The 24,928-nt window shown below is 43.8% G+C and overlaps 1 protein-coding gene and 1 long non-coding RNA gene across 2 annotated transcripts in view; one reads left to right on the top strand and one right to left on the bottom strand.

The window, feature by feature from the left end:
• Positions 1–1,749: 1,749 nt before the first annotated feature.
• On the bottom strand, positions 1,750–17,184 carry ENDOD1 (endonuclease domain containing 1). The gene is made up of 2 exons (XM_087966171.1): positions 16,578–17,184; positions 1,750–3,065 (listed from the first exon to the last, which is right to left on the bottom strand). Exons 1-2 carry the CDS (start codon positions 16,890–16,892, stop codon positions 1,944–1,946), a joined length of 1,437 nt encoding a protein of 478 aa, XP_087822297.1. The 5' UTR covers positions 16,893–17,184; the 3' UTR covers positions 1,750–1,943.
• The window catches only part of LOC148130368 (uncharacterized), a 21,020-nt gene continuing 13,096 nt past the window's right edge, over positions 17,005–24,928 (top strand). Inside the window, exon 1 of the long non-coding RNA XR_015749721.1 lies at positions 17,005–17,119. This is a non-coding gene — a long non-coding RNA (uncharacterized LOC148130368). The remainder of the gene's footprint in view (positions 17,120–24,928) is intronic.

Below are 24,928 nucleotides of genomic sequence, written 5' to 3'. Positions count from 1 at the left end.
GATACATGCCATGATGTCATCATGCGAATTGCATTAATTATGCAAGTAGCATCTTTTGCATGATGACATCGTGGTGGCTTCTACCAGAATCCACAGCAATGATTGGCCTGTCCATGATCAAGTCCTAGGTTTTTCAGATTAATAAAGTTGGAAGGGATCTTGTAGGTCCAACCCTCCATCCAAGCAGGAGATCCTACATCATTTCTGACAAATGGCAGTTCAATCTCTTCTTGAAAGCTTCCAGTGATGAAGCTCCCACAACTTCTGAAGGCAACTGCTGTTCCATTGGTTGATTGTTCTGTCAGAAAAATGTCCCCTTATTTCTAGGTTGAATCTCTCCTTGATCAGTTTCCATCCATTATTCCTTGTCTGGCCTTTGGGTGCTTTGGAAAATAGCTTGACCCCTTCCTCTCTGTGGCAGCCCCTCAAATATTGGAAGACTGCTATCATGTCTCCCCTAGTCCTTCTCTTCACTAGACTAGTCATGGCCATTTCCTATAATCGTTCTTCATATGTTTTAGTCTCCAGTCCCCTAATCATCCTGATTGCTCTTTACTGCACTTTTTTTAAGAGTCTCAACATCATTTTCTTAGTGTAGTGACCAAAACTGGATGCAGTACTTTAGTGGTGGTCTTAGTGAGGCTAGGTGATTTGTTTGGTTTTGGCTTAGCATCTTATGTGAGCCCAGCCGCTGTAATCTAAAAACCATACTTTAGAGCTTAGTCTGTTGTATGAAACACGATAATAGTGGCTCGTTCATTTAACCAGTTAAGCAACCAGGTTTCCACAATGTGTGAATCCCATTCATGCCCAATGTGAGATCTAAATGAAGGACTATAGTCAATGTTTTTGCACGTCTACCCTCTGGAATTTTACTTTTTCTTTAGCAAACTTTAGTTGCTGGCTTCCTAAAATACTGCTCTAATTTACCATCCCTATTAGCAGCAATAGCACTTAAGACTTATATACCGCTTCACAGTGCTTTTACAGCCCTCTCTAAGAGGTTTACAGAGTCAGCCTATTGCCCCCAACGATCTGGGTCCTCATTTTACTGACCTTGGAAGGATGGAAGGCTGAGTAAACCTTGAGCCTGGTGAGAATCGAACTGCTGAACTGTTGGCAGTCGGTAGTTAGCAGAATTAGCCTGCAGTACTGCATTCTAACCACTGCACCACCACGGGTCTTACTTGCCTTACCCTAACCCTAACAAAGCAAGCATAATGTACAGACCATGAGTTAACCCAGGTTAGATTAGTAGCATGGGTCGGTTACTGGCGTGTTAAGCAGATGGGCCTTTTCTCTAATCACACTTATAGTTTAGACAGCATTAAATTTGGGCTCAGTGAATTCATATCATTGTACTAAGATGACCTTGTCTTACAAAACCATTAATTTTTTTTGAAAAACCACTCACACCTACAGGAAAATCCTTTCCAAATTTTAGAACTCGAACTTCTCCTTCCCAATGTCCTCCAGAAGAGTTGGATTACAACATCCAAAATTTCTACCCAACACAGTGGAGGATTATTCTGGTTGAAAATGATGGTGACTGCAATCCAGCACAACCAGAGGTTGTTGGATTAGCCAGAGAGCCAAATGATTTGGGCAACCCCTGCTTGCTAAGAACAATGCAATGTTCACATTTTAAAATGTTTTAGTGTATCTTAGATCCCGAATGTTCCATGTTTTTTCCCCCAAAAGGCTGGACAAAAGAAGCTAGGAAGCCAATAAATTCAACAGCTCCACAAGTTCGACGTTTTACAATAAGTGCAATTTTAATTTGCCATTAAATTCCCATTTCAGGTTTACGTAGCTCACCCATGTTACCAGAACATAGGTTCATCACTGGAAATGTCACCACAATAAATACGTATAAGAATAGCTGAAGATAAGCAATAGAGAGGACAAGTATTGCTTTGGAAGATAATCTCTGGAGTCAAGTCTTAAAAAACAGACGTGGGAAGAATCTTGCTAGCTATGACAGACACAACGTGGTTTAGGCCCTTCACCAAACTTGTGATAGCATTGATGACCAATATGAATGCGCCTCCAATGCCTGAAGCAATATCTTTGAGCACACCAGGAATGGCACCCAGGGTGTAAAAAGGGAAAGACACAATATCCAGGATCAGATTAACGGGGACGCTAAGAATCCTGTAGGTCACCATGAGAACATTGTAGATGTTTTTTGCAATACCATTCAAGATGCTGACCCCAACTCGAGCCAGGCAGATAAAGATATCCAGAAGGGCGATGGTTATCCCCTTGATGAAGGTGCACACTCCACTGAAAATCTTCTGGACAATGCACTTCAGCAAACACCACACACCTTTCACAAGTTGGCAAATCAGGTAGCAAACAAATTTAACCATTTTCCAGATGGGGGTAACAATGAAATGACAAAGGTTCTTCAGAAAGCCACCCTCCTCCTTGTCGGTCTGAGTATGCTTACATTGAGTGGGCTTTTTCACATGTGCTTGTGGTTTCTTCCCCCGAATCTCCTTCACCGAGTGCAACACTGACTCCAGCTTCTTAGGATTCCGCCTGTCTTGACCACAGTGGTCCTTAAAGAGCTGAGCTCCAGCAGGAAGCTTCTTCTCAAGGGCTTCTACCGTTAGGTCCTCCAGACGACTCTCAACATCGGCCTCTTTGATAAATCCCAACGACCAGGTCTCGGCACCGTTGTCACAGCAAGCTGCCAGCCAAACATTTTTGGGGACCGCGATTTTGTCCTTTACTTTGACAGAGGAAGGCATGGCTCCGGAGAGGAGATGGAGGTCTTTCCCATTTTGACAGTGAGGAGCCAAACTGTGGCTGACAAGCTGCTCAACTTCCCAGTGCCAAAGCTCCTGGAAGGGAGGGGAGAGTGGCACCGCGTTGGTCAGCGTGTGGGTGGCGACGTGGTGATCCTCCTTATGAAGACAGCTGGGGTTCAGGTTCCCCCTCTCATAGCCAGAGTCTACGTAGTCTGCCATGAGCGCCTGATTTCTACCCAGATGTTCCACGGACTTTGCAATCTCAGCTTCAGGCATCATTTCTTCCTGATCGTTTCCAGGGTCATCAATCTGAAAAAGAGACAAGAGAAACTGCTGAATTCATCGTTCATATTTGCCACCTGAGTCATTTCCTGTAAGGTATGAATTCCATTCCCCATCCCCAAATAAATGGTTGGAAATAATATTTTGGAAATCTGCAACAATGATGTTATCTACGTGGGTAACGAAACATCTGAGAGCCAGTTTGGTTGGGTGATTAAGGCCAGGCTAGAAACCAGGAGACTGTGAGTTCTACTCCTGATTTAGGCAGGAAAGTTGGCTGGGGTGATTTTGGCCCAATCACCAGGAGACTGTGAGTTCTAGTCCTGATTTAGGCATCAAAGCCAGGTGGGTGTCTTTGAGCCATTCACTCTCTTTCAGCCCAACTTACTTCACAGGGTTGTTTGTTGTAGGGAAAATAAGAGAAAGGAGAAGTTTTAGGCATATTTGCTGCCTTGACTTATTTAGAAAATTAATAAAGGCAGGATATAAATAAATATACCCGAAAGCAAACAGCCAAACTTAAAAGAGCATCCATAATTTTGGAAATCATGAATCATTTCCAATATTTTGGTGATGGTTGTTTTAAGATAATCCTGGTATTGTCCTTTTAAATTTGGCAGATTGCTTTTTATAACAAAGCCTGTGTCCAGAGTTAGAGCTTGAAATTATGTGTAAATTTTAAATGCTCAAATTCAACGCAAATTTCAAACACACGCTGCAATTTTTGAAAACTAGAACTAACAGCTAGCAATGGGGACAACTGAACTTTCTGATTTTATGTTTGTTTTGGTATTATTTATTGGTCCTGGACCAGTCAATTCATGAGCACCTTAGGGAAAAGAATGCTGGGAAGAATTTGAAGCAACCCAAGAGAGGTTAGTACATACCTATGATGTTATTTTTAAAGGTCAGGCTATTAATCTCATGACATAGTTTAGGTATGATTAATATAACCATGATTTATGGAATTAATCCAGAAGGATGCTTGCTTGTACACGCAGAAACCTTACACTGGTTGGTTCTTCAATCATGAAGATATATAAACCACGTGGATCAGCCTTACACATAGACCTGCCTTCCTGTTTCAGGTTTTTGCAGCCTTGTGTCATGAACTCCTATTCCATAGTCAAAAGATTCTACATTCTGCAACATTCCAGGATACTCCAAGTAAGAAGGCTAGAAGTCTTCACCACCACAGGCATCGTAACATTAAACAAAGTCGTTCTTAGGAAATTAAAAATGACTACATAATTTAGGAATGTGTTGGCCATTGATAGCTCAGTTGTACTCCATTAAATAAACAAGAGTGCCAAGCAAGGCAGAGTTTTACTTCCATCAAGAAATGCTCACTCCCATGAAGGATTTTGCATCAAACCCCTGACTATGGTTTCAAAACTATTGCTAGAACAGTTTTGACCAACCTGACAACTCTGGTTTCTGATGGCAATAGCCTTCTGCACCCCCTAGAAACCATTTGCCTATTATTACAGATGGTCCTTGACTTATGACCACAATTGAGCCCAAAATTTCTGTTGCTAAGTAAGACAGATGTTAAGTGAGTTTTGCCCCATTTTACGACCTTTCTTGCCACTTTAGTGAATCGCTGCAGTTGTTAAATGAGTTATTAAATGACTATGCATCCAAATTTTGATGGAGATGCTACAACGGTCATAAATGTGAAAAGCAGTCATAAGTCACCTTTCAATGCTACTGTAACTTCAAACAGTCACTAAATGAATGGTTATTAAGTCCAGACTATTGTATTTATATTTTTCAGGTCAAAATTTCCTCCTTCTTCAGCCTTTAAAAAATAGTGGGCTTGTTTAGCCTGAACAGAACATTACAGGGGAAAAATGTAATACTGGCCTATGAGAGATTACCACAGAGCAGAAAGAGCAGATGTATTCTCTGTTTTCAGGGTGACAAAATTAGAATTAACGGGTAGAGGCTGATCTTTAGTTAGGCTTTAGGAAACACAAGTAACAATAAGCACTCTTTGATGGCAGAACAATGCCTTGAGGAGCAGTGTGCTCTTCTACACTTGAGACAATGAAGTGGGAGCTTGATGGGAAACTGGTTGGCTACCAAGGATGTCAATCTCCCTCCTATGCAGAAGATTGGACGAGACGACTTCCACAGAGGTGGTATTCAGCAGGTTCTGACCAGTTCTGAAGAACCGGTAGCATAAATTTTGAGTAGTCCAGAGAACCGGCAAATACTACCTCTGACTGGAGATTTTACAATATCCTTCCCCTACCACACCCACCAAGCCACGCTCACAGAACCGGTAGTAAAAAAATTTGAATCCCACCACTGGACTTCCATCCAATTAGTAACTGTGGATTCCTGTCTGACACGAAGGCCTTGTTCATTGCTAATCACATCAATTGTCAATATTAAAGGTAATGGTAAAGGTTCCCCTCGCACGTATGTGCTAGTCGTTTCCGGCTCTAGAGGGCGGTGCTCATCTCCGTTACAAAGCCGAAGAGCCAGCACTGTCCAAAGACGTCTCCGTGGCCATTTGGCCAGCATGACTAAATGCCAAAGGCGCACGGAACGCTGTTCCCTTCCCACCAAAGGTGGCCCCTATTTTACTACTTGCATTTTCACATGCTTTCAAACTGCTAGGTTGGCAGAAGCTGGGACAAGTAACGAGAGCTCACTCTGTTACGCGGCACTAGGGATTCGAACCGCCGAACTGCCGACCTTTCTGATCAACAAGCTCAGCATCTTAGCCACTGAGCCACCTCGTCCCTTATTGTTTCTTTTTATTGTCAATATTAGAGAGTGAGTCAATGAATAAATAAGCTGTAAGTCAATGAATAAATGAATGAATGAGTGCGCCTCTCTCGGTGTCTACATACGTGTCTATATATACATATCATTAAATTATAATTACTATAAGGTAAAATACAAATAGAAACAAAAGTGGAGAAAGTTAAAGAAGAAGGAAGAGAGGTGCAGAAAGAAAAGAAGAAGAAAAAGTGGTGACTTCCTACTTTTTTTAGTGTAGTAGGATACTATAAAAGTTAGAACCCTCAATCTTTTGGTTCACATTTCTAAAAGTTTTAAGCCATTTCTATAACTACAAAGTCTTTATAATTGTCACAGCCTGAAGTCAAAGTTTCATATTTTTTTTCAATTTTGAGCACAAAGTCCAGAAGTGGTTTCTAAAAAGAAACAAATCTAGACAGGTTATTTTCTTTAATTAGAATAACCAATTTTGCCATCTCTACCAACTCTACCATTTTTCCATTGTGGGAATTAATTAAATAAATAGCAGTAGCACTTAGACTCATATACCACTTTACAGCCCTCTCTTAAGCGGTTTACAGAGTCAGCATTTTGCCCCCAACTATCTGGGTCCTCATTTTACCCACCTCAGAAGGATGGAAGGCTGAGTCAACCTTGAGCCTGGTAAGATTCGAACTGCAAAGTTGCAGGCAGCCGGTAGGCAGCAGAAGTAGCCTGCAGTACTGCACTCTAACCACTGCGCCACTATAGTTGTTCAAATGCCAAAGAGCAATATTCCCTCTTAAGATACCCCTAAGTTGTATGCTTGTCTCCAACCCTCACTTGGGAAGGGAAAAGACAGTGTGTGCTTAAAATCTGCTGGTGCTGATATTATCTGTCTTGATACAAGTTCTCTCATTTTCACCGAAAGGCACCCTTTATTGGTATCATAGAAATGCATCCTACCATATACAGGTAGTCCTCTATTTACAACAGTTCATTTAGTGACTGCTCAAAGATACAACGGCACTAAAAAAAGTGACTTATGACCATTTTCACACTTATGACTGTTGCAGCATTCCCATGGTCACATGATTAAAATTCAGATGCTTGGCAACTGACTTGTATTTATGATGGTTGCAGTGTCTCGGGGTCATGTGATCACCTTTGCGACATTCTGACAAGCCAAGTTAGTGGGGGGGAAACATCTCACTTAACAACTGTGTTACTATGCAATGATTCACTTAACAACTGTGGCAAGAAAAATCGTAAAATGGGGACAAACACACTCAACCAACGTTTCACTTAACAACATAAATTTGGTGCTTAATTGTGGTCGCAACTCGAGGACAATCAGTAGATTAACAAGTGTTTCACTTAACATAAATTTTGGTCTCAATTGTGGTTGCAGCTTGAGGACAACCAATAGATTAGTTGAACATTTTCTACATCAGTTGCCAAGGTCCTACATAGAGATGAGAAAGACTCAACGCTTATTCATTCTCCTTCGAACTCTTCATTTTTAAATTGGATCAATACAAGTCCATTTTCCACATAGAAATGAACACAAAGCTGCTGTTTGAGATTATTCCAATCAAATCCCATCTCTACCATCAGCGCCTCTTCTGGTGTTGCTATTATTTCTCTCAGATCGTACCATGAATTCCTTGCATGTCTACATCAGCCAAGTACCAAAAGAGGAACAAACAGCAAAGACTGGTGCAAATCATTGAGGATGTCACTGAACAGATACTACATTGGTGCAACAGAGCTAAACTTTGACATGAAGATTGCACCCTTGGGGGCCGAACATGTAAGTGTTATTGTTTTGGCTAATTATGCCTAATTGTTCTAACTAGCAGGCAATCATCATACAGTGTTACTTACTCAGGTTCGACTGGTGTATTTTGGACATGAGATATGAACTGCTGCCTGGAGTTTGGCTATGTGACACCCTGTTCGAATACAGGTGGGCCTTTGACTTACAACCATAATTGCTTGAAGTTACAAACGCATTGGGGGGGAAAAAGTCTGTAGAGATTCTCAGTCATCCAGGAATGGTTGTCCGAAAGGTGCTTTTTCAGGAGGCAACTGGACTTTCTTATTTTTTTTTCTTTTGAAGACGTTTCGCTTCTCATCCAAGAAGCTTCTTCGGCTCTGACAGAATGGTGGGGAATGGAAGGATTTATATTCCTTGCAGACAGCTGGTCATTTGCATCCTTTTAGAGGGTTCTTGAAGCACTTGGAGGTTTATCTGTGTCTTCAGGATCACCCAAGTAGTGCTTCTTGTTCCTGTAGTCTGCAATTTTTTCCCCTTTGGAAATCCGTTCCTACTCCCACACCATTCAAAGGGTGTTCATCCCAAATTGTATAGCTAAAAACTCTGTAGAGATTCTCAGTCATCCAGGTCATGGTTGTCCCAAAGGTGCTTTTTCGGGAGGCAATTGGACTTTCTTCTTCTTTTTTCTTTTGAAGATGTTTCACTTCTCATCCAAGAAGCTTCTTCAGCTCTGAACTTAAAACCTGTCCTTGCCCTTGCACACCCCCAACGCTACATGATCAAAATTTAGACGCTTGGCAACCGGCATGGATTTATGAAGGTTGCAGCATCCGGGGGTCATTGCCATTTGGGATCTTCCCAGCCAGCTTCCCGACAAGCAACAGGGGAAAGCAGACTCACTGAACAGCCATGTGCTTAACTTAGTAACAGCAGCGATTTGTTTAACAACAGTGGTAAAAAAAAAAAATCATAAAATCAGGTGCAACTCACGCCTGCCTTGCTTAGCAAATGGAAATCCTAGTTCTCAACTGCGGTCATAAACCGAGGACTACAGGTACATAAGATAGCATTTGATTTTACAAAAGGCCAAGTCTAGACAAGTGAACCAGGCCTCTGCCGTTATATGAGTCAGGCATTCTTCTATTTCTCCCAGGCCAAATTTTTTTTAAAAAGGGGGGGAGGCACAACAGAGCTTGAAAGCTGATTATATGCTACAGAAATAGTAACATATCTCTCTCCTGAGGCATGTTGCTGAAATATTTCTTACTAGCCAACGCTATCCAGACACCCCTTCTCTCGTAGCTACTGTGAAGCATGTCCTACAGCCAGACAATGCAATCAATTAAAAACCCAATAGATCGATTCATTCAATTATCTTGAGCTTGATTAAACTGCCCAAGGAGCTGCTGATACAGTTCTACAGAGGAATGATTGAGTCTGTCATCTGCACCTCTTTAACTGTCTGGTTTGGTTCTGCAACCCAACAGGACAGACACAGACTTCAGAGGATAGTTAGGACTGCAGAAAAAAAACAATTACTACCCACCTGCCTTCTATTGAGGACCTGTATACTGCACGAGTCAAAAAGAGGGCTGGGAAAATATTTACAGACCCCTCACATCCCGGACATAAACTGTTTCTACTCCTTCCCTCAAAACGACACTATAGAGCACTGCACACCAGAACAACTAGACACAAGAACAGCTTTTCCCCGAAAGCCATCACTCTGCTAAACAAATAATTCCCTCACATTGTTCAACTATTTACAAAGTCTGCACTACTATTACTGTTAACCTTCTCATCACTCCTTATCACCCATCCCCTCCCACTTGTGACTGTATGACTGCATCTTTGTCGCTTGTATCCTTACATTTTATATTGACTGTTTCCTAATATGATTTGGTTGCTTATTGTACCCTATGACTATCATTAAGTGTCGTACCTTATGATTCTTGACGAATGTATTTTTTCTTTTATGTACACTGAGAGCATTTGCACCAAGACAAATTTCTTGTGTGTCCAATCACACTTGGCCAATAAAGAATTCTATTCTATTCTATTCTATTCTATTCTATTCTATTCTATTCTATTCTATTCTATTCTATTAGAATTAATCAAATTCTTACTAGGATTCTTAGCATCATGCAAAAATTGTTTGTTTGTTAGCTTGCTGGCTAATGTAAGGTTCAGTCTACTGTACAGACCCAGGAAATGGGTTGATTTAGTAACCTATTGTATGAAGGAGGACTAAGTGTCAGCTTTGGAAGCCATATTAGCACCAGAAGTTTCCACGCTGCCACATTCTTGAGCCTGGGAATATGGGAGGGGGGAATTTCATGGAGCGTATGTGGTTAGACATAATAGCATTCTTCTTTAGAGTCGAGGTCATGTTGTTCCTGCACCTGGCTGAGGATCAATAGAGGGGATGTCTCAAGTTGCAACGGATGGTGACTGGAGCACGTGATGGAATGATGGGTGCAGGGGGTGGATTTGTAACATTTTACTTCAATAAGGAGGGAAACCTGTAACTTTCAGATTCGGGATTTTTCCAGATTGTGCCTGTTTACTACTTTAATAAAAGGAGACTTTGAGAGCATGCCTGTCTCAGAGTTATTGGAGTCAACGCTGACAGCTAGTGTGATCCCTGTGCATTCATCTACCCAAGCTAGACTAACAATAATGTCAAGTGCAGCCTGGGGATAATGGATGCTTTGGTCCAATTATCCAGAATGGGGAAAGGAAGCTACAGTATACATTGCTATGTACAGCTGTCTCACTGAGGTCCCAGGGGAACCTGGATGAAATATTAATTTGTTGCTTAATGTTTTGCCATCTCAAAATGATGATGCTCTCCTGGGCCTCATTCTGAAACCCCAAACCCCCTCCTGTTGTCATGTCCCATCAGGAAAAGCATGCACGGGTGAAGGCAGTGAACATAGCATGGCATCAGCTGGTTCTCCAAACAAGCTTCGGAGACTAATTGGCTCCCTGGACACACAATGCTCGCCTTGAAAGGGCCCTGTTGCAAGCCAACTGAGTCATCACAATGGGATATGTTTGTTTGAGGGACTCCCCGGTTGCTTTTTGCCTTCCCTATTCATCTTGCAGTCAAATATCCTTCTGTTTTGAGAAGAAGCTTGTTTGCAGACAGCCAGGGCAGAGGTTGGTACAATCCTGGCCTCCTTCGGAGGGAACATGGGAACAAACATCTTATCAGGTCCTCAGAGAGATCATAAATAGCCTGAGAAACTTCAGGGAGAGAGAGGGCAAAATAAGCATTTGTGCCCTCTGCTTTCTTCTCAATATAATGGATAAGAGGCAGGGCAGTAGTGGGGAGAACATCATAGTCCAACTTGAGAAAACTATCAGGTCCCACCAGTTTTGTTAACCCTAAAAATGATGGGTTTAGGTCAGAAGCTTCTGCAACCATGCAAAGTGTTCTGGAAACAAGACAAGCCAGATTTCAGTTTAACTTTATAGCAGAGAGATATCTCGGGGGAGGGGTGGTAATTTAATTATCAGCATGGGATTATCCCAAGAAAATAGCATCTAGATAACAGATAAAAGAAAATCAGAGTTGGAAGGGACCTTGTAGGTCATCTAGTCCAACCCACTGCCCAAGCAGGAGACCCTACACCATTTCTGACAAATGGGAGCCCAGTCTCTTCTTGAAAGGTTCCAGTGATGAATCTCCCACAACTTCCGAAGGCAACTTCTGTTCCATTGATTGATTGTTCTCACTGTCAGAAAGTTTCTCCTTATTTCCAGGTTAAATCTCTCCTTGTTCAGTTTCCATCCATTATTCCTTGTCTGGCCTTTGGGTGCTTTAGAAAATAGATTGAGCCCCTCCTCTCTGTGGCAGCCCCTCAAATATTGGAAGACTGCTCTCATGTCTCCCCTGGTCCTTCTGTTTACTAGACTAGCCAAGCCCAGTTCCTGTAACCGTTCTTCATATGTTTTAGTCTCCAGTCCCCTAATCATCCCTGTTGCTCTTCTCTGTACTTTTTCTAACATCTTTTCTATAGTTCCATGGAAAGCTGGTCTTGCATTCCTGGCAATCACAATTTAGATCCTGTCAAAAGCACCCACTCTGAATTTGTATCAATGGGGAACATTTCCCCCTTCCTAAATGTTAGGCAGCATTATCCTTTCTCTCCTTTGTTACAATCCGCTCCACGCAATGATTTCCTTTAAAAAGTTAAAGGTTTCTCCTGCCCAGAGGGTGGTGCTCATCTCCATTTCTCAGCTGGGGAAGTGTTGTCCGAAGACCTTTTCCATGGTCATGCGACTGGCGTGACTATATGCTGAAATGCACCAAACGCTGTTACCGAGTGGTACCTATTTATCTACTTGCATTTGCTTTCAAACTGCTCTGTTGGCAGGAGCTTTCCTTTCAATACTTTCTGACACTAACAAAATGTGTTGCCTGCTCCATAAATCACCTTGCACAAAATCCCTTCCAGTGATCCCTTGATCTCATTCTAGATCTCATCCTCTACCACTCTGCCCAATGACCTCCTATCCAATTTCTTTCGCCAGGCTGGTAATAAACAACGTTCTTATCCTCTTGGCTGATGGAGCATTTCTGCAGTTATAGCTCTATCACTATCACCACCTGTCTCCTCTCCCTAGATAGCAGGGGCCCAGATGCAGGCCCAACAATCCCACCTTCATGTTGTCAATAATTAGGGATATGGGCAGAAAGTAAGCCCTACCTGCCTAAAATAATTGCTCCCCACTGCAATCCAGAAAAGTGTTTATAATGAAGTGTTTAAAGGACCTGCTAATTGCACTGTTGAATTAACGTCTAGCAAGCCCTCAGTGATGAAGTCAAAGTGGAAAAGAGGCCAGTTAGCTATTTAAAAAATGCACTTTGTGAGTAAAACTTCCAAGCAGTGGCTCCCCCTGAGTAAAACAACATCTCAAATGGTAACAAAATGGAACAATCCCTGGAATTGTTCTTGGGAGATCTTAGATGGTGAGAGAGTCCTAAACTAGACGAATCCCAAGGTCAGTTTTAATGCAAGCAGCATCTCATATTCATCTGAAAAAGTTTTCATCAAAAAGAACGCTCAGCCTCTCTCAGCCAAATCAGACAGTTTTTAGCATGTGGCATAGCCGATATCTTGGCAAAGTTAACCAGCCCTACTTGGGAGGGAAAAGCAGGAATGTTATGTTCTGAGCTACAACCACTGGCTGACCTTCTCCCTTTTGTTGGAAGTTGGGAAAGGTGAAAAGAAAGAGAAGGAAAATGATGACCAGCAGCAAGGTGGATGGACTGAATTATAGTGCTGATGGTGCACCATTGAAAGACCAAGTTAGGGACAGATCACCATGGAGAAAACCTATCGAGGCAGTCATTAAGAGCCTACCACCAACTTAATGGCACATGATCCTTAGCCAGAGATTTTCTGGGCATTGGATTAAAACTACCATCATCTTTTGCTGGCAAGGCCAAACTCTGAAGGGTTAGAATCATGTCTGGGGAAATCTGAATTACGACATCAGATTCATTCTTTTTCAACCTGTTTGCCTTCCCCAAGGAGATAATTAGCAAGTTGCAAGAGAAGGATTAGCATTGAATTTCCTAACATTCCCTTTACATTTCCTTTCCTTAAATCAAGCGTCAACGTGCCGAAACATTCAGTCCTATCAGATATTGTCAGCCTTCCCAGGTAGATCTGATCGGAAACGTATCGGCTAATTCTGTTTTACTGTAAAACTACAATAAAGTTTACAAGTCTCAAAGTACAATTCTCCTGCCATCTCCTTTACAATCCAAGAAACTATTTTTATTATTTATTTATTTTACTTTTATCAAGTGAATATAAGATAACAGGTATAAGTATAAACATGGTTATGAATACATGAAATGGATACATATACGACAGGGGCAGTAGGGCACGTTGGTGCACTTATGCACGCCCCCTATAGACCTCTTAGGAAAGGGGTGAGGTCAATAGTAGACAGTTTAAGGCAGGGATGGGATTCTATCAGTTCGCACCTATTCGCTAGAACTGGTTGTTAAAATTCTAAGCAGTTCAGAGAACCGGTTGTTAGAAGAAATTACTGGCCTAATCCTGTAAGGAAGGCAGGAAGGAAACATTCTGGTGTTGCTTACAGAAACTGCCTCTCCGTTAACCCTTTTTACATTATTGGCAGGACTAGACTTCCTGTCTCTGAAACTTCTCTGGAGTTTTTTTCCCCTCCTTTGCTGGTACTTTGCTTGTGTGGAGTGACCATTCAAAGTTACAATGGCACTGAAAAAAGTGACTTATGACCATTTTTCACACTTACGACTATTGCAGCATCCCCACAGTCACAAGAGGCCAGGCTAGGAGATACGTGCCTCGATGTGAGTGATGTTGAGTTGGCCACGCCCAGCCAGTAATATGACCACCAAAGCCATGTCCACCCAGTCACATGACCACCAAGCCACGCCCACCACCTAAGCAACGCCCATAGAACCAGTTGTTAAAAAATTTGAATCCCACCCCTGGTTTAAGGTTAAAATTTTGGGGGTTTGGGAAAGAAACCACAGAGGTTTCTAGATGACCGGGTCCCTTTTGCCCTTCCCATTTCACAGCTGTGGACTATGCAGTCTCTTATCTAACTGTTCCCTAGGCAGTGTCTTCTTTGTCCAGTTGCCCAAGGTCGTTCTCACATACCACTACACATACTTTCTGTGACTGAATTGATACAACTTCTTCTTCACCAGGCTCTAAAATGCACCTTTGCTTTTATCACACTTGGATTTTGGCCAGATACTGGATACCAGCTTTCTTTTCAATGAAACTTTGTAACTGATTATATTTACCCTTAGGGACATAAAACTATGGATTCTACATTGGAAAGTGGGTATAGGGAATAGACATGACTCCTCTTGAAGCTAAATGTGTATTTCAAAAAAGACTTGAGCTTGCACCAAAAGATTAAAATAACCCTACCAATTAAAGGTAAAAGCTATTGATTTTTTTTTTTTTTTTGGTGCCTTCAAATCAGCATTCTCCTACCAACAGCCCAGACAAGTCTCTTAAATTTTCTTGACAAGATTTCGTAATGGCTTGCCTTCTTCTTAGGTTTGAGGTCACCCACTGGGATAGCATAGAACTAGAAGCCACTCTCAATCTCTATTCTGATGTTAAGATTTCTTTTTAATTAAGGCACCAAAAAAATGACACTTTTATCGTCCTTTCAGAATTCCAGAATGGATGATGTCTTTTTTTTCTGAAATCCGCAATATTTTTTTAAAAAAATGACTTAAATTAATAAGTTTCTTCCGTGCTGCTCTTTCTCCCTCCTTCCCTCTCATTCTCTTATCACTATTTTTGTCCTTATAACAGCACTTACTACAATAAACATTATACGAGCTTTTCTTAATTAAATTTGCTAAGCAATCACTCTCTGTGCGGTAAGCAAACTTACGGGACGGATGTAACTTCCAAAACCATTAAACCATGCAGTTAATAGGATTTCACATGGCCATTCAGCCATTTGATAATTTACAATGCCAAAGGGACATCAAACTCAGGCTGATGTATCCCATCAAAAGGTATAAATGACGAGATACGAATTTTTAAAGAGGCACATTTTTAAAAGTCAGCACACACAGTATACCTAAATCGAAGGTAACAATGTGTTAACGGATAATACTATGTAATAATAATAATAATAATAATAATAATAATAATAATAATAATAATAATAATAATAATATAGTGCAAGGCTGCTTTTAAAACTACAGTCTTGAGATTGTTGCAAGTACATAGAATGAATGGAATGCACGTGTGCGTTCATACAGAACCCCATGGCATGAAACTTTGGCATGTTTGGAACATGGCATGTTCCAAATGCTTCTTCTCTTAGCACAGTCCCCAGTCCCATGAATCATGCTTTTGGGCAACAGAAGAGCCCCTTGCCCACCCATCTCCCTTATAGGGACTGCATCACCTTTTGCCAGCCTGTTAACCCCTCCAGGTGCGATGGGTTTGGGTTTTTTCCCCCAACTCCAACAAAGGCCCACCCAGCCACGTCAATTTACAGGACCCGAAAGTCCGGTTTATTAAGAGCCCCCCACCAATGATGTATTAACCATTAAGCAGACTAAGCACATGCTTAGGGCACCAGGCCTGAAGGGAGCATCACCAAGTTGAGAATATGGCTTCGTCTGTACAGTATGTACAAAGGAGGGGGCCACCAAGATTTTGTCGGTGCTTAGGGCACTGACCTTAATCCACCACTGGACCCCCACCCACATTGGAGAAGGCCCACCAAAGCAACCAAAAAAGGAGTGGCGATTTGGTGGTTTGGTGGATGAGTTCCCTGGGGAATGGGCGGGTGGGCTCGCTTTGGTTGAAGAACGCAGGGGATCTTCACCAGGAATCTCTGACTGCAGCTCTCTTCCTCAACTACAGAGCATGATAAACATGACTTGGCATGCAAAAGGTTTAGAGTCGAATTCTAAAAAGTCCTCTTCCGGACCAAATGGAACCCTCTTTTCCTTCTTCGCATCCCCATAACCCCCCCCACCGCCCAATAAGTCCATCTTCTAAAGAGACTGTGGTGGCACCTGGGTTAGAATGCAGTATTGTGGGGCTGACTCTGCTCGCTGCCAGGAGTTCGAATCCTGGCTGGCTCAAGGTTGACTCAGCCTTGCATCCTCATGGAAAAGAGGACCCAGATGGTGGGGGCCAATAGGCTGATTCTGTTAAAACCGCTTAGAGAAGGGCTGTAAAGCACTAAGAAGCGGTATAACAAGTCTAAGTGCGACTGCTATTTTGTCCAGAACTGCATTTTGGTGCATTTTTGGCTCTTTGCAGGCTGGCTCTGGAGGGTAGCAGGGGTTGCATGGACTGTTTATTGACCCAGCGCATCTCTTCTTGCACACCCGGGTGGGGCAGCCCACGGCAGGGACGTCTGCGCACCTGCACACACACACACACACACACACCGTTTGGTGCTTTCCCCCACCAAACGCCCTTCCCTCGCCCTCCGCCTCACGCGTCCCGCCCAGAGCCTCTCATCACCTGCGGCTCCACCAGCCACCGACTCTCCTCCTCTTCTTGCCCGGCGACGGGGTCCCCTTCGGTGTATCGGAAGGCGGCGAAAAGCGGGATCTTCTCTCGCGTGCTGTAGAGGGTGGCGAAGCGCGCCTCCCCGCGGTATTTCTGGCAGATCTTGGCCACCTGCTCCGCCGGGAAGCCCGCGGGGGGAACCTGCCCGTAGAAGAAGGCGTCGCATTCGGCAAAACCCGCCTGGTCGTCGCCCACCACTCGGGCTTCGGTCGAGGAGGCGGCCCAGGCCAGCAGGGCCAAGAGGCACGCGGGGACGGCGGCTCTCATCTTGGCGAAGGGAGGCCGGGAGGGGAAAAGACCAGCGGGGCTCCTTGACCGAAGGGAGAAAACGCCTCAGGCACGGAGAGAAGGAGACGCTCTTGCGATCCTGGCCGGCGATCCCGGAGCTTGTGAGCTGCGGAGCCTCTGGGAGGGCTGTGATATAGGAAAGGGCGCCCACTGCCAGCCGACGCGCCTCCTCAAGACCGAGCGCGCGCGCGAGACGGCGCCCGCACGTGAGAAACGGGGCTGACTCACCCGGGGCGGGGAGTGGAGGGAGAGGACGGACAGGCGGGAGGGCGCTCTGCACGCGCTCCGCCGGCTCCCCCCGCCCTTTTCCACCCTTCCCCTTCCCTCCCTCTCCCCCTTCTCTCGATACCCTCCTCTCTTTCCCCCTCTCTCTTACCTTCCCTCCCACTCCCTCCCCTCTCTTTCCCCTTGTCCCTCCTCTCTCCTTCCCCCTCTCCCTTTTCCTCCCCACTCCGCCTCTCTCTTTACTCTCTCTCCCTTCCTCTCCCCCACAATCCCTCCTCCCTCCCTCTCTTTTCCTCCCTCTCCCCTTCCCCTCTCCTCCCCCTCTCCCTTTTCCTCCCCACTCCCCCTCTCTTTCCTCCCTCTCCCCCTTCCTCTACCCCCTCCCTCCCCTCTCTTTTCCCTCCCTCTCCCCTTCCCTCCCTCCCTCTCCCTTTTCCTCCCCTCCCCCTCTCTTACTCTCTCTCCTTCCTCTCCCCTCAATCCCTCCCTCCCCTCTCTCTTTACTCTCTCTCCCTCCTCTCCCCCTTCCCTCCCCCCTCCCTCCTCTCTCTCCCTCCCTCTCCCTTTCCCCTCTCCTCCCCTCTCCCTTTTCCTCCCCATTCCCCCTCTCTCTCTCTCTCCCTTCCTCTCCCCCTCAATCCCTCCCTCCCCTCTCTCTTACTCTCTCTCCTCCCTCTCCCCTTCCCCTCCCCTCTCCTCCCCTCTCTCTCCCTCCCTCTCCCCTTCCCCTCTCCTCCCCTCTCCCTTTTCCTCCCCACTCCCCCTCTCTTACTCTCTCTCCCTTCCTCTCCCCCTCAATCCCTCCCTCCCCTCTCTCTTTACTCTCTCTCCCTCCCTTCCTCTTTCCCTCCCTCTCCCCCTTCCCCTCCCCCTCTCCTCCCCTCTCTCTCCCTCCCTCTCCCCTTCCCCTCTCCTCCCCTCTCCCTTTTCCTCCCCACTCCCCTCTCTTACTCTCTCTCCCTTCCTCTCCCCCTCAATCCCTCCCTCCCCTCTCTCTTTACTCTCTCTCCCTCCCTCTCCCCCTTCCCCTCCCCTCTCCTCCCCTCTCTCTCCCGCCCGCGCTTTTCTCCCTGCCTACGTCACAGGGCAGCGGGCGGCTCGGCCTGACTTTTGGCTCCGAGCCACCGATCGTCAGAACGGGAGGAGGAGGAGGAGGAAGGGGAGCGAAGGCGGGGAATGCTGCAATGCGGTCGGGATCCCCCGGCGGCAGAGATTTTTTCCGAGGAGGAATCGGCAAATCGCCCGGCTCCCTGCGACGCAGCGGCCGCTGGCAAGGGAATCCGGGCCCCTTTGCATTACAACCGGGCACTGATCGTTCGTATGAACGGTCTCTGAAGCCCTGGATTTGACGTTTGCCATGATCGGTGGGGTCGTTTTGCATCCTTTAAGCCTCCAGATTTGAGATTGAATGCGTGTGACCCAGTCATTGGGGTCTGTAGGACGCAATTGATGATGGGGGACGTGGCCCGAACTCAGCCATTTATATTTTGTAATTAACCTTGGTTAAATAAATCATAAACAAACCTCCTTAAAACAGAAAGAGTTAGGGAAAGGGGCATCAAAGAAAATCCCAAAGGTGCTTTTTCAAGATGCAACTGGATTTTCTTGTTGTTTTTTTCTTTGAAGCCGTTTTGCTTCTCATCCAAGAAGCTTCTTCAGCTCTTAGCTGAAGACTTCAAAGGAAAAAAAGAAAAGAAAAACCTAAAAGTCCAGTTGCCTCTTTGAAAAAGCACCTTTGGGACAACTGTGACCTGGATGACTGAGAATCTCCATAGACATGAATCCATGGAGCTTTGAGGGGGTTTGTCCCAATGGATCCTGTGAACATTACATTCAAAAGAGATTTTGATGACAGATTTCTCTCGATCCCTGAAAATAATCCACAGGCAGCAATAGAAGCAATAAGGGTCTTGAAAGATCATGTATGTGTATGTTCTTCTGTGTTGGACACCATTGATAGTATATACAGGTAATCTATGCTTAATGACCTTAATTGGGATCAGCAACTCCGTCACTAAGTAAAGGGGTTGTTAAGCAAAACCTCACATGACCACCCCACTTAGCAATGACAGTTCTGATTGTGGTCTTTAAGCAAATCATCTGAGGCTGTTAAGCATGCCATCATGTGACAGCGATTGTGATTGCCGGCTGGCTTCCTCATTGACTTTGCTTGTTGGAAACCATCTGAGAATGCTGCAAATGGTGACCAGGCAACCATGAGATTCTGCAACCGTCATAAATGTGGGACAGTTGTCCCTGAATTATGATCCCATTGCCTGCAGGGATACCACAACAGTCGTAAGTGTAAGGATTGGTCGAAAGTCACTTTTTTTCAGCACCGTTATAACTTTGGACAGTCACCAAACAAATGATTGTTAAGGGAAGACTAAATTGAAAATAAAAAAACCCCTACTGTGCATCTTAATGCAGCCTTTATGAAATTGAAATTCTTGAGATCCTTAAGAGTTCACCTGCTATTATCCTCAGCCAGAATAGCCAATGGCAGTAATTGTGAAACTTTTCTGAACTGTAATAGTGGAACCATCCCGGAATTCGGTGTGCAGTTTGACAGCTCTGCTTTAACGAAAATATTGCACAACTGGAGGGGGGGAAATGCAAAAAAGAGCAGCCCAAGTTATCTGTCATTCAGGTTGAAGGAAAGTACAGCATTTGGAGTTTTAGTTCAGGAGGAAAAAGAAAGAAAAAAGGGGGGGATTGACAGAATTTATTAAACGATGCATTATGGGGAGCAGGTAAATGTTTGGACCGAGATCATCCTTAGAAACTCATCTGTCTTTCTCATCCTTTAAGAGAAGCGGATTCTTTAGAAATAACGTAATGATTGTCACCAGCCTCAAGGGGAACCAGACAAATTCATGGGAAGATTGCAATGCCTTTGAATATTAGTAGCTCGGGTTGATAGTTATGTTGTTGGTTTGAGCTCCAAGCTTGGTGATTTGGTTGCAAATGTTTCATCCCTATTTGAGGAGACATGTTCAGTCCTCTTTAGAGCACGTTTGCAACCAAATCGCCAAGCTCAGAGCTCAAACCAACAGCATCATAGGAAGATTATTAATACTTCCAGTTTGTGCTGGCCTGAAGAATGGGAGATGAGGTTCTATAGACAGGATACGGTTGGTAAGTCATCTTCCAGTGATTCTAAATCAAGGAACAGAAACCTTATCTACTGTATGACCAATTCATGCAACACTTTTATTGCACTGAAAATAAAGTATTTACAAAGTAGAAATGCACCAAAAGCAAAGTATGTTGTGGATGAGTTCAAAATATACATCTGCTTATTACCTCTGGATTATAAATAACTATACCTCCCCTTATTTTATCATCTGATTACAGGTATTCCTCAACTCCCAGCCAAAATGTCCATCGCCATTCCCAATTTTGTTACCTGTTAAGTGAATCATGTGGCTGTTAAGCAAGTCTGGCTTCTCCCATTAACTTTGCTTGTAGCGGTTGGCTGGTAAGTTCACAAAACATCAGAAATATATGCCAGTTTCCAAGTGTCCAAATCACAATCATATGACCCCTGAGTCAACTGCAACAGTCATAAATATGAAAATAAATATGAAGTTTTAAAAAGTATTAAAAATTTAAGTCACCTTTTCCAGCACCGCCATGACTTCAAACAGTCACTAAATGAGTGGTCCTAATTGAAGGACTACTTATAGGTGATTTACAGATAGATATACATAAAAATTATGAAACTTCTATTAAGGCCTTTCCATATTACTGAGTTAAAATACTCTCCACCTACACTTGAATCCATGGAAAATTAAGCCAGAATAAAATTTGTTACACCCACTAATGTTCCCTATTCTGCCTTTATTGTATATTAACCAAGTTATTACTGAATGCAGCTGTCCTGACTATCTTTGCATAGGCAGTGTGTGATAAGCAAAATGAGTGGTTGATTTCCCCTTCTTTGATATCTTCCCTTATCAATTTGTCACCGTGTAGTGGGAAAACTACTCAGTAACCACAGGGCCACAGCAGGCATGGAACAGGTTTTCTTGCATCTTTCATGTCTAAATGTCTTTCTAGACTGCTCCTCCTACACCCAAATCTGCCTTAACCTGAGTAATTTTTTTAAAATGGTGTCACAGGGAGCTGTGCCACAATTTCCTCCCTCTCCTTTCAGTATTTTAGGAATATCTTCAGATTCCTGCATCTTCTGTTTGAGAGTAGATGATGGGAGAGAATTGGGCCCACCTTTCCATCATTCATCTGTTTCCACTATAGAATCCAAGCACTTTACAATTCTGTCACCAACTAGCCTGGTGCTACTACACAGCTGTGGCACACATTTACTAACACCATTTGACTTCATCATTCCAACATCTACATATCGCTTTATATCAAACAGGTGTCAGGCATGTTTGCAGTGGGGAAATATTTATATGCAATTAGAGCAGAGTTGCCAAAGAAATTCGGAGAATCCCCCTAATAAAAAAATATGCATTTGTACTGTTCTTGTACAACCACCAGCAGAGGACTCCAAAGACAATAACAGAAGACTAGACCAGAAGGTAGTAGGGACTGGGAGGAAAAAACGTGTCCACACACCAACAATCAAAAAGTGCCTCCTTAAACTCTAGTGTAAACTCAAAGCATGACAAATTTTACACATCTTTTACGAACATGAGCTGAATATGACAAATTTTATTTGTTTGTTTGTCAAACGTACAAGATAACAAGTGTAGATATGAACATAATCATGAACAAAGGAAGTAAATACAGATAAATGGGGAGAGTAAGACAGAGATGGTAGGCACACTGGTGCCTTTTATGAACATGAGCTGAAGATGGGAAAACAAGAACATCAGCCTAGCAACCAATTGTAGGTTAGTCCACTCTATTATGTTCCCTGAAGCTGTCTATGGATGTAAAGGCTGGACCTTAAAGACAGGAAGAAAATCAACTTGTTTGAGTTGTGGTGCAACAAAGATGACCAACAAGCACATACTGGAGAGCATAAAAACAGATAGGTCACTTGAAGGCAAAATCACGAAACTGCATCTCACTTATTTTGGCCAGGTAATGCGGGGGAATTCATTGGAGAATGCAATAATGCTTGGAAGAATTAGTGGTAAAAGAAAATCAGGCTACCAAAGAACATGGCAGCTGGACACCATGAAAGCTGATATCAGCCAGAGCATAGAAAAAGTCAAAGAAACAGTGCAAGGTCGGAAGATGTGGAAAGACCTGGCCCATAGAATCACCAAGAATCGGACACAACTGAATGGATAACCTCATCACTATCACACATCTTTTGGTTGTTGCTGTATGCTAAGAGTCTTCCAACTTGGCAAATTTAAGACTTGTGGACTTCAACTCCCAGAATTCCTGAGCTAACATGACTGGAGGAGGAATTCTGGGAGTTGAAGTCCACAAGTCTTAAAAGTGTCAAGTTTGAAGATCCCTTGCTATATACTGTTGGATTAAGAGGGAAACCACTAATTTAACACTATTAGTTTTTTACAGCTAAGGATGATTGAATTCTGCCTCACTTGTGGACTGAAATGGCAGCATAACACTATGGGGACACAATAGAACAAATACGAGTCAGGATATTTTGGTGCCACAGAGAAGTGCAGTGTGGAAAGTTGCACTTTGCTTGCATTTTACCCACAACAGTGGCCAAAAGGGGGGAAAAAAAAAACCCTCACACCTAGTTTTACACAAGTCTAGACTGGCCTTGATGGCTAAATTCTTACTCAAATCACAGGGTTCTTCTTTTCCCATCCAGGATGTTAGCTTAAATTGCAACCATATTCCTCACCAGAGCAAGTGCCGATGAAAAGACATGCTTAATGCAGGGGTCCCCAAACTTGGCAATTTAAGACAAACTCCCAGAATTCCCTAGCCAGCCATACTGGCCTGGGAATTCTGGGAGTTGAAGTCCACGTCTTAAAATTGCCAAGTTTGGACATCCCTGGCATAATGCTATTAATTAAATGTTGCCTAATGGAGCCAGGTCAAGTCAGGTATGTGTGTCCAGTGCTCAGAATGTTACAACTCAGTAACTTGTGCCCTGATGACTCGGCCTAGCAGTGTGACCTGCCTCCATTAAGCAGCTGTTGTGTTTGACCTTGTGAGTGATGCCTTGATTCTTATCGGCAGCTTCCCTCTTATTTCGTCAGTTTGTGTTCCCGCCACAGACTAAGAAATGTGCGTGAGGGCGATGGCTCACTGATAATCTTCATTAGCAATGTCACCACTGCCAAAAAGGCCACGTGTCAACCGTCCCAACATGGCCAGTTAGAAAGGAAAGACTTTCAGATCCACCGTTCACAAAACACTTGGAAACATTTTAGAAAACACTTTTCCAAAGCCAAGGGGTTACAGAGGAAGCAAAGCTGGATCTGAGATTTTCGTGCCTAAAGCATATGGTTCCTCTCTGGTTATCAATGAGTGTCCAATTAGGTGCTAAATAATTGTTTGGCCAACAGTTCCTGTCATTTTGGAGGCTGGATGGTTCTAGATTCCATAGTGTGACCTTGGAATGGTTGGTGGCTCTCACAGGATGGCACGATGTGTAAGCAATTGACTTTTCCCCCTTCAACCAAAAAGAATGAACTTCTGAAAGCTAGGTATTTCAAAAGGAATTCTTTATTGTAAGGAAGTGAATCCATTACTAGTCAAAGCAGAATCTAAGATGTTTCTAGGCATACAGTAATACATAAAGGGAGCTAGAACCCCTCCCCTTATTCTGACGTGGATTTAGTCAAACAAAGAACCAACGTGTTTATTCCCCCCCCCCCACTTTTCTGGGAACGTATCTTAGAAGAGTTTCCCAGGGAGTATCTTCCAGAGCTGGAATTTTTATGGTCTCTTCTCTTCTCCTCAAAGAGGTGACAAGTTTCTAGACATCTGGCTCCAGTCCTCCAGTTGTGTATCATGTGCAAGTTATACAGATTCAATATAAGATTTAATATATTCAGGTCACATCAAAAAGGATTACTTGTACCAATTCCCCCCCCTTCTTCTTCCATTGAAGAATGGCAGATACACGGATCTAACATGATGTCTCATGCTCCCTCCACCCGCCATTGAGTGTGACAGGTTGATAGCAGGCAATGCATGGCGTAGCAGGATGGCAGTCCTGACACCATGTCTTGTGTTGCTAATCCTCCATGTCAAAGAGTGCCAGGACCAAGGCCAGAAATAACATAGGATGGTTTTTCCAAGCTAAGCTTTTTATCTAAAAAAATTCTGTTGGCATGCAAGCCGTCACCCAGAACAGATCCACCGCGCATGCACATGGACCTCCCACCAGCCAGCTGATTGTCGGTTATCTGCCATGCATTCGTGGGGGATGGGGCACACGGAGAGATGCGCACCCATGCGCAGAGGCACATGATGTGCAGGGGGATTCACATGTGCATGCACAGGGGCGTGGGGCTCATGCGTGCATTACATTATAGGTTCAGGCACGCATGCACACACATGCACTTTCAGCAAACGATGAAAAGGTTAGCCATTACTGGTATAGGGCTTCCTGACTGAGCAAAGAGTTGGACTAGAAGACCTCCAAGGTCCCTGCCAATTCTTTTATTTTGTTACCTTTGAACAAAATCTTACCAGAGTGAGCACTTTACTATATACTTTACTATATATTTACAATATAGTCTGAGAACTGTTAGGGAGGAGATGTCATCACCTTCTTTCCACCACACGTAGTATCTGGTTTAGCTGCCTCTTAAACCTCACTTGCCACAGTCAACTCAACATGGCCAACTCAACATGGCCAACTCACAATGACAAATTTG

Source organism: Notechis scutatus, chromosome 5 (genome assembly GCF_049901735.1).
Source record: "Notechis scutatus isolate UNSWTSFEM ecotype Mainland chromosome 5, rNotScu1.2, whole genome shotgun sequence".
Lineage (NCBI taxonomy): Eukaryota > Metazoa > Chordata > Lepidosauria > Squamata > Elapidae > Notechis > Notechis scutatus.
The sequence above is the reverse complement of the archived record's forward strand: the minus strand, read 5'-3'. Positions and strand labels throughout refer to the sequence as shown.

Coding starts and splice junctions, on each gene's coding strand:
- ENDOD1 (XM_087966171.1), bottom strand. CDS start 16,892: ATGAGAGCCGCCGTCCCCGCGTGCCTCTTGGCCCTGCTGGCCTGGGCC. Junction 3,066..16,577: donor GGTGGCTGGTGGAGCCGCAG/GTGATGAGAGGC, acceptor TCTCTTTTTCAG/ATTGATGACCCTGGAAACGA.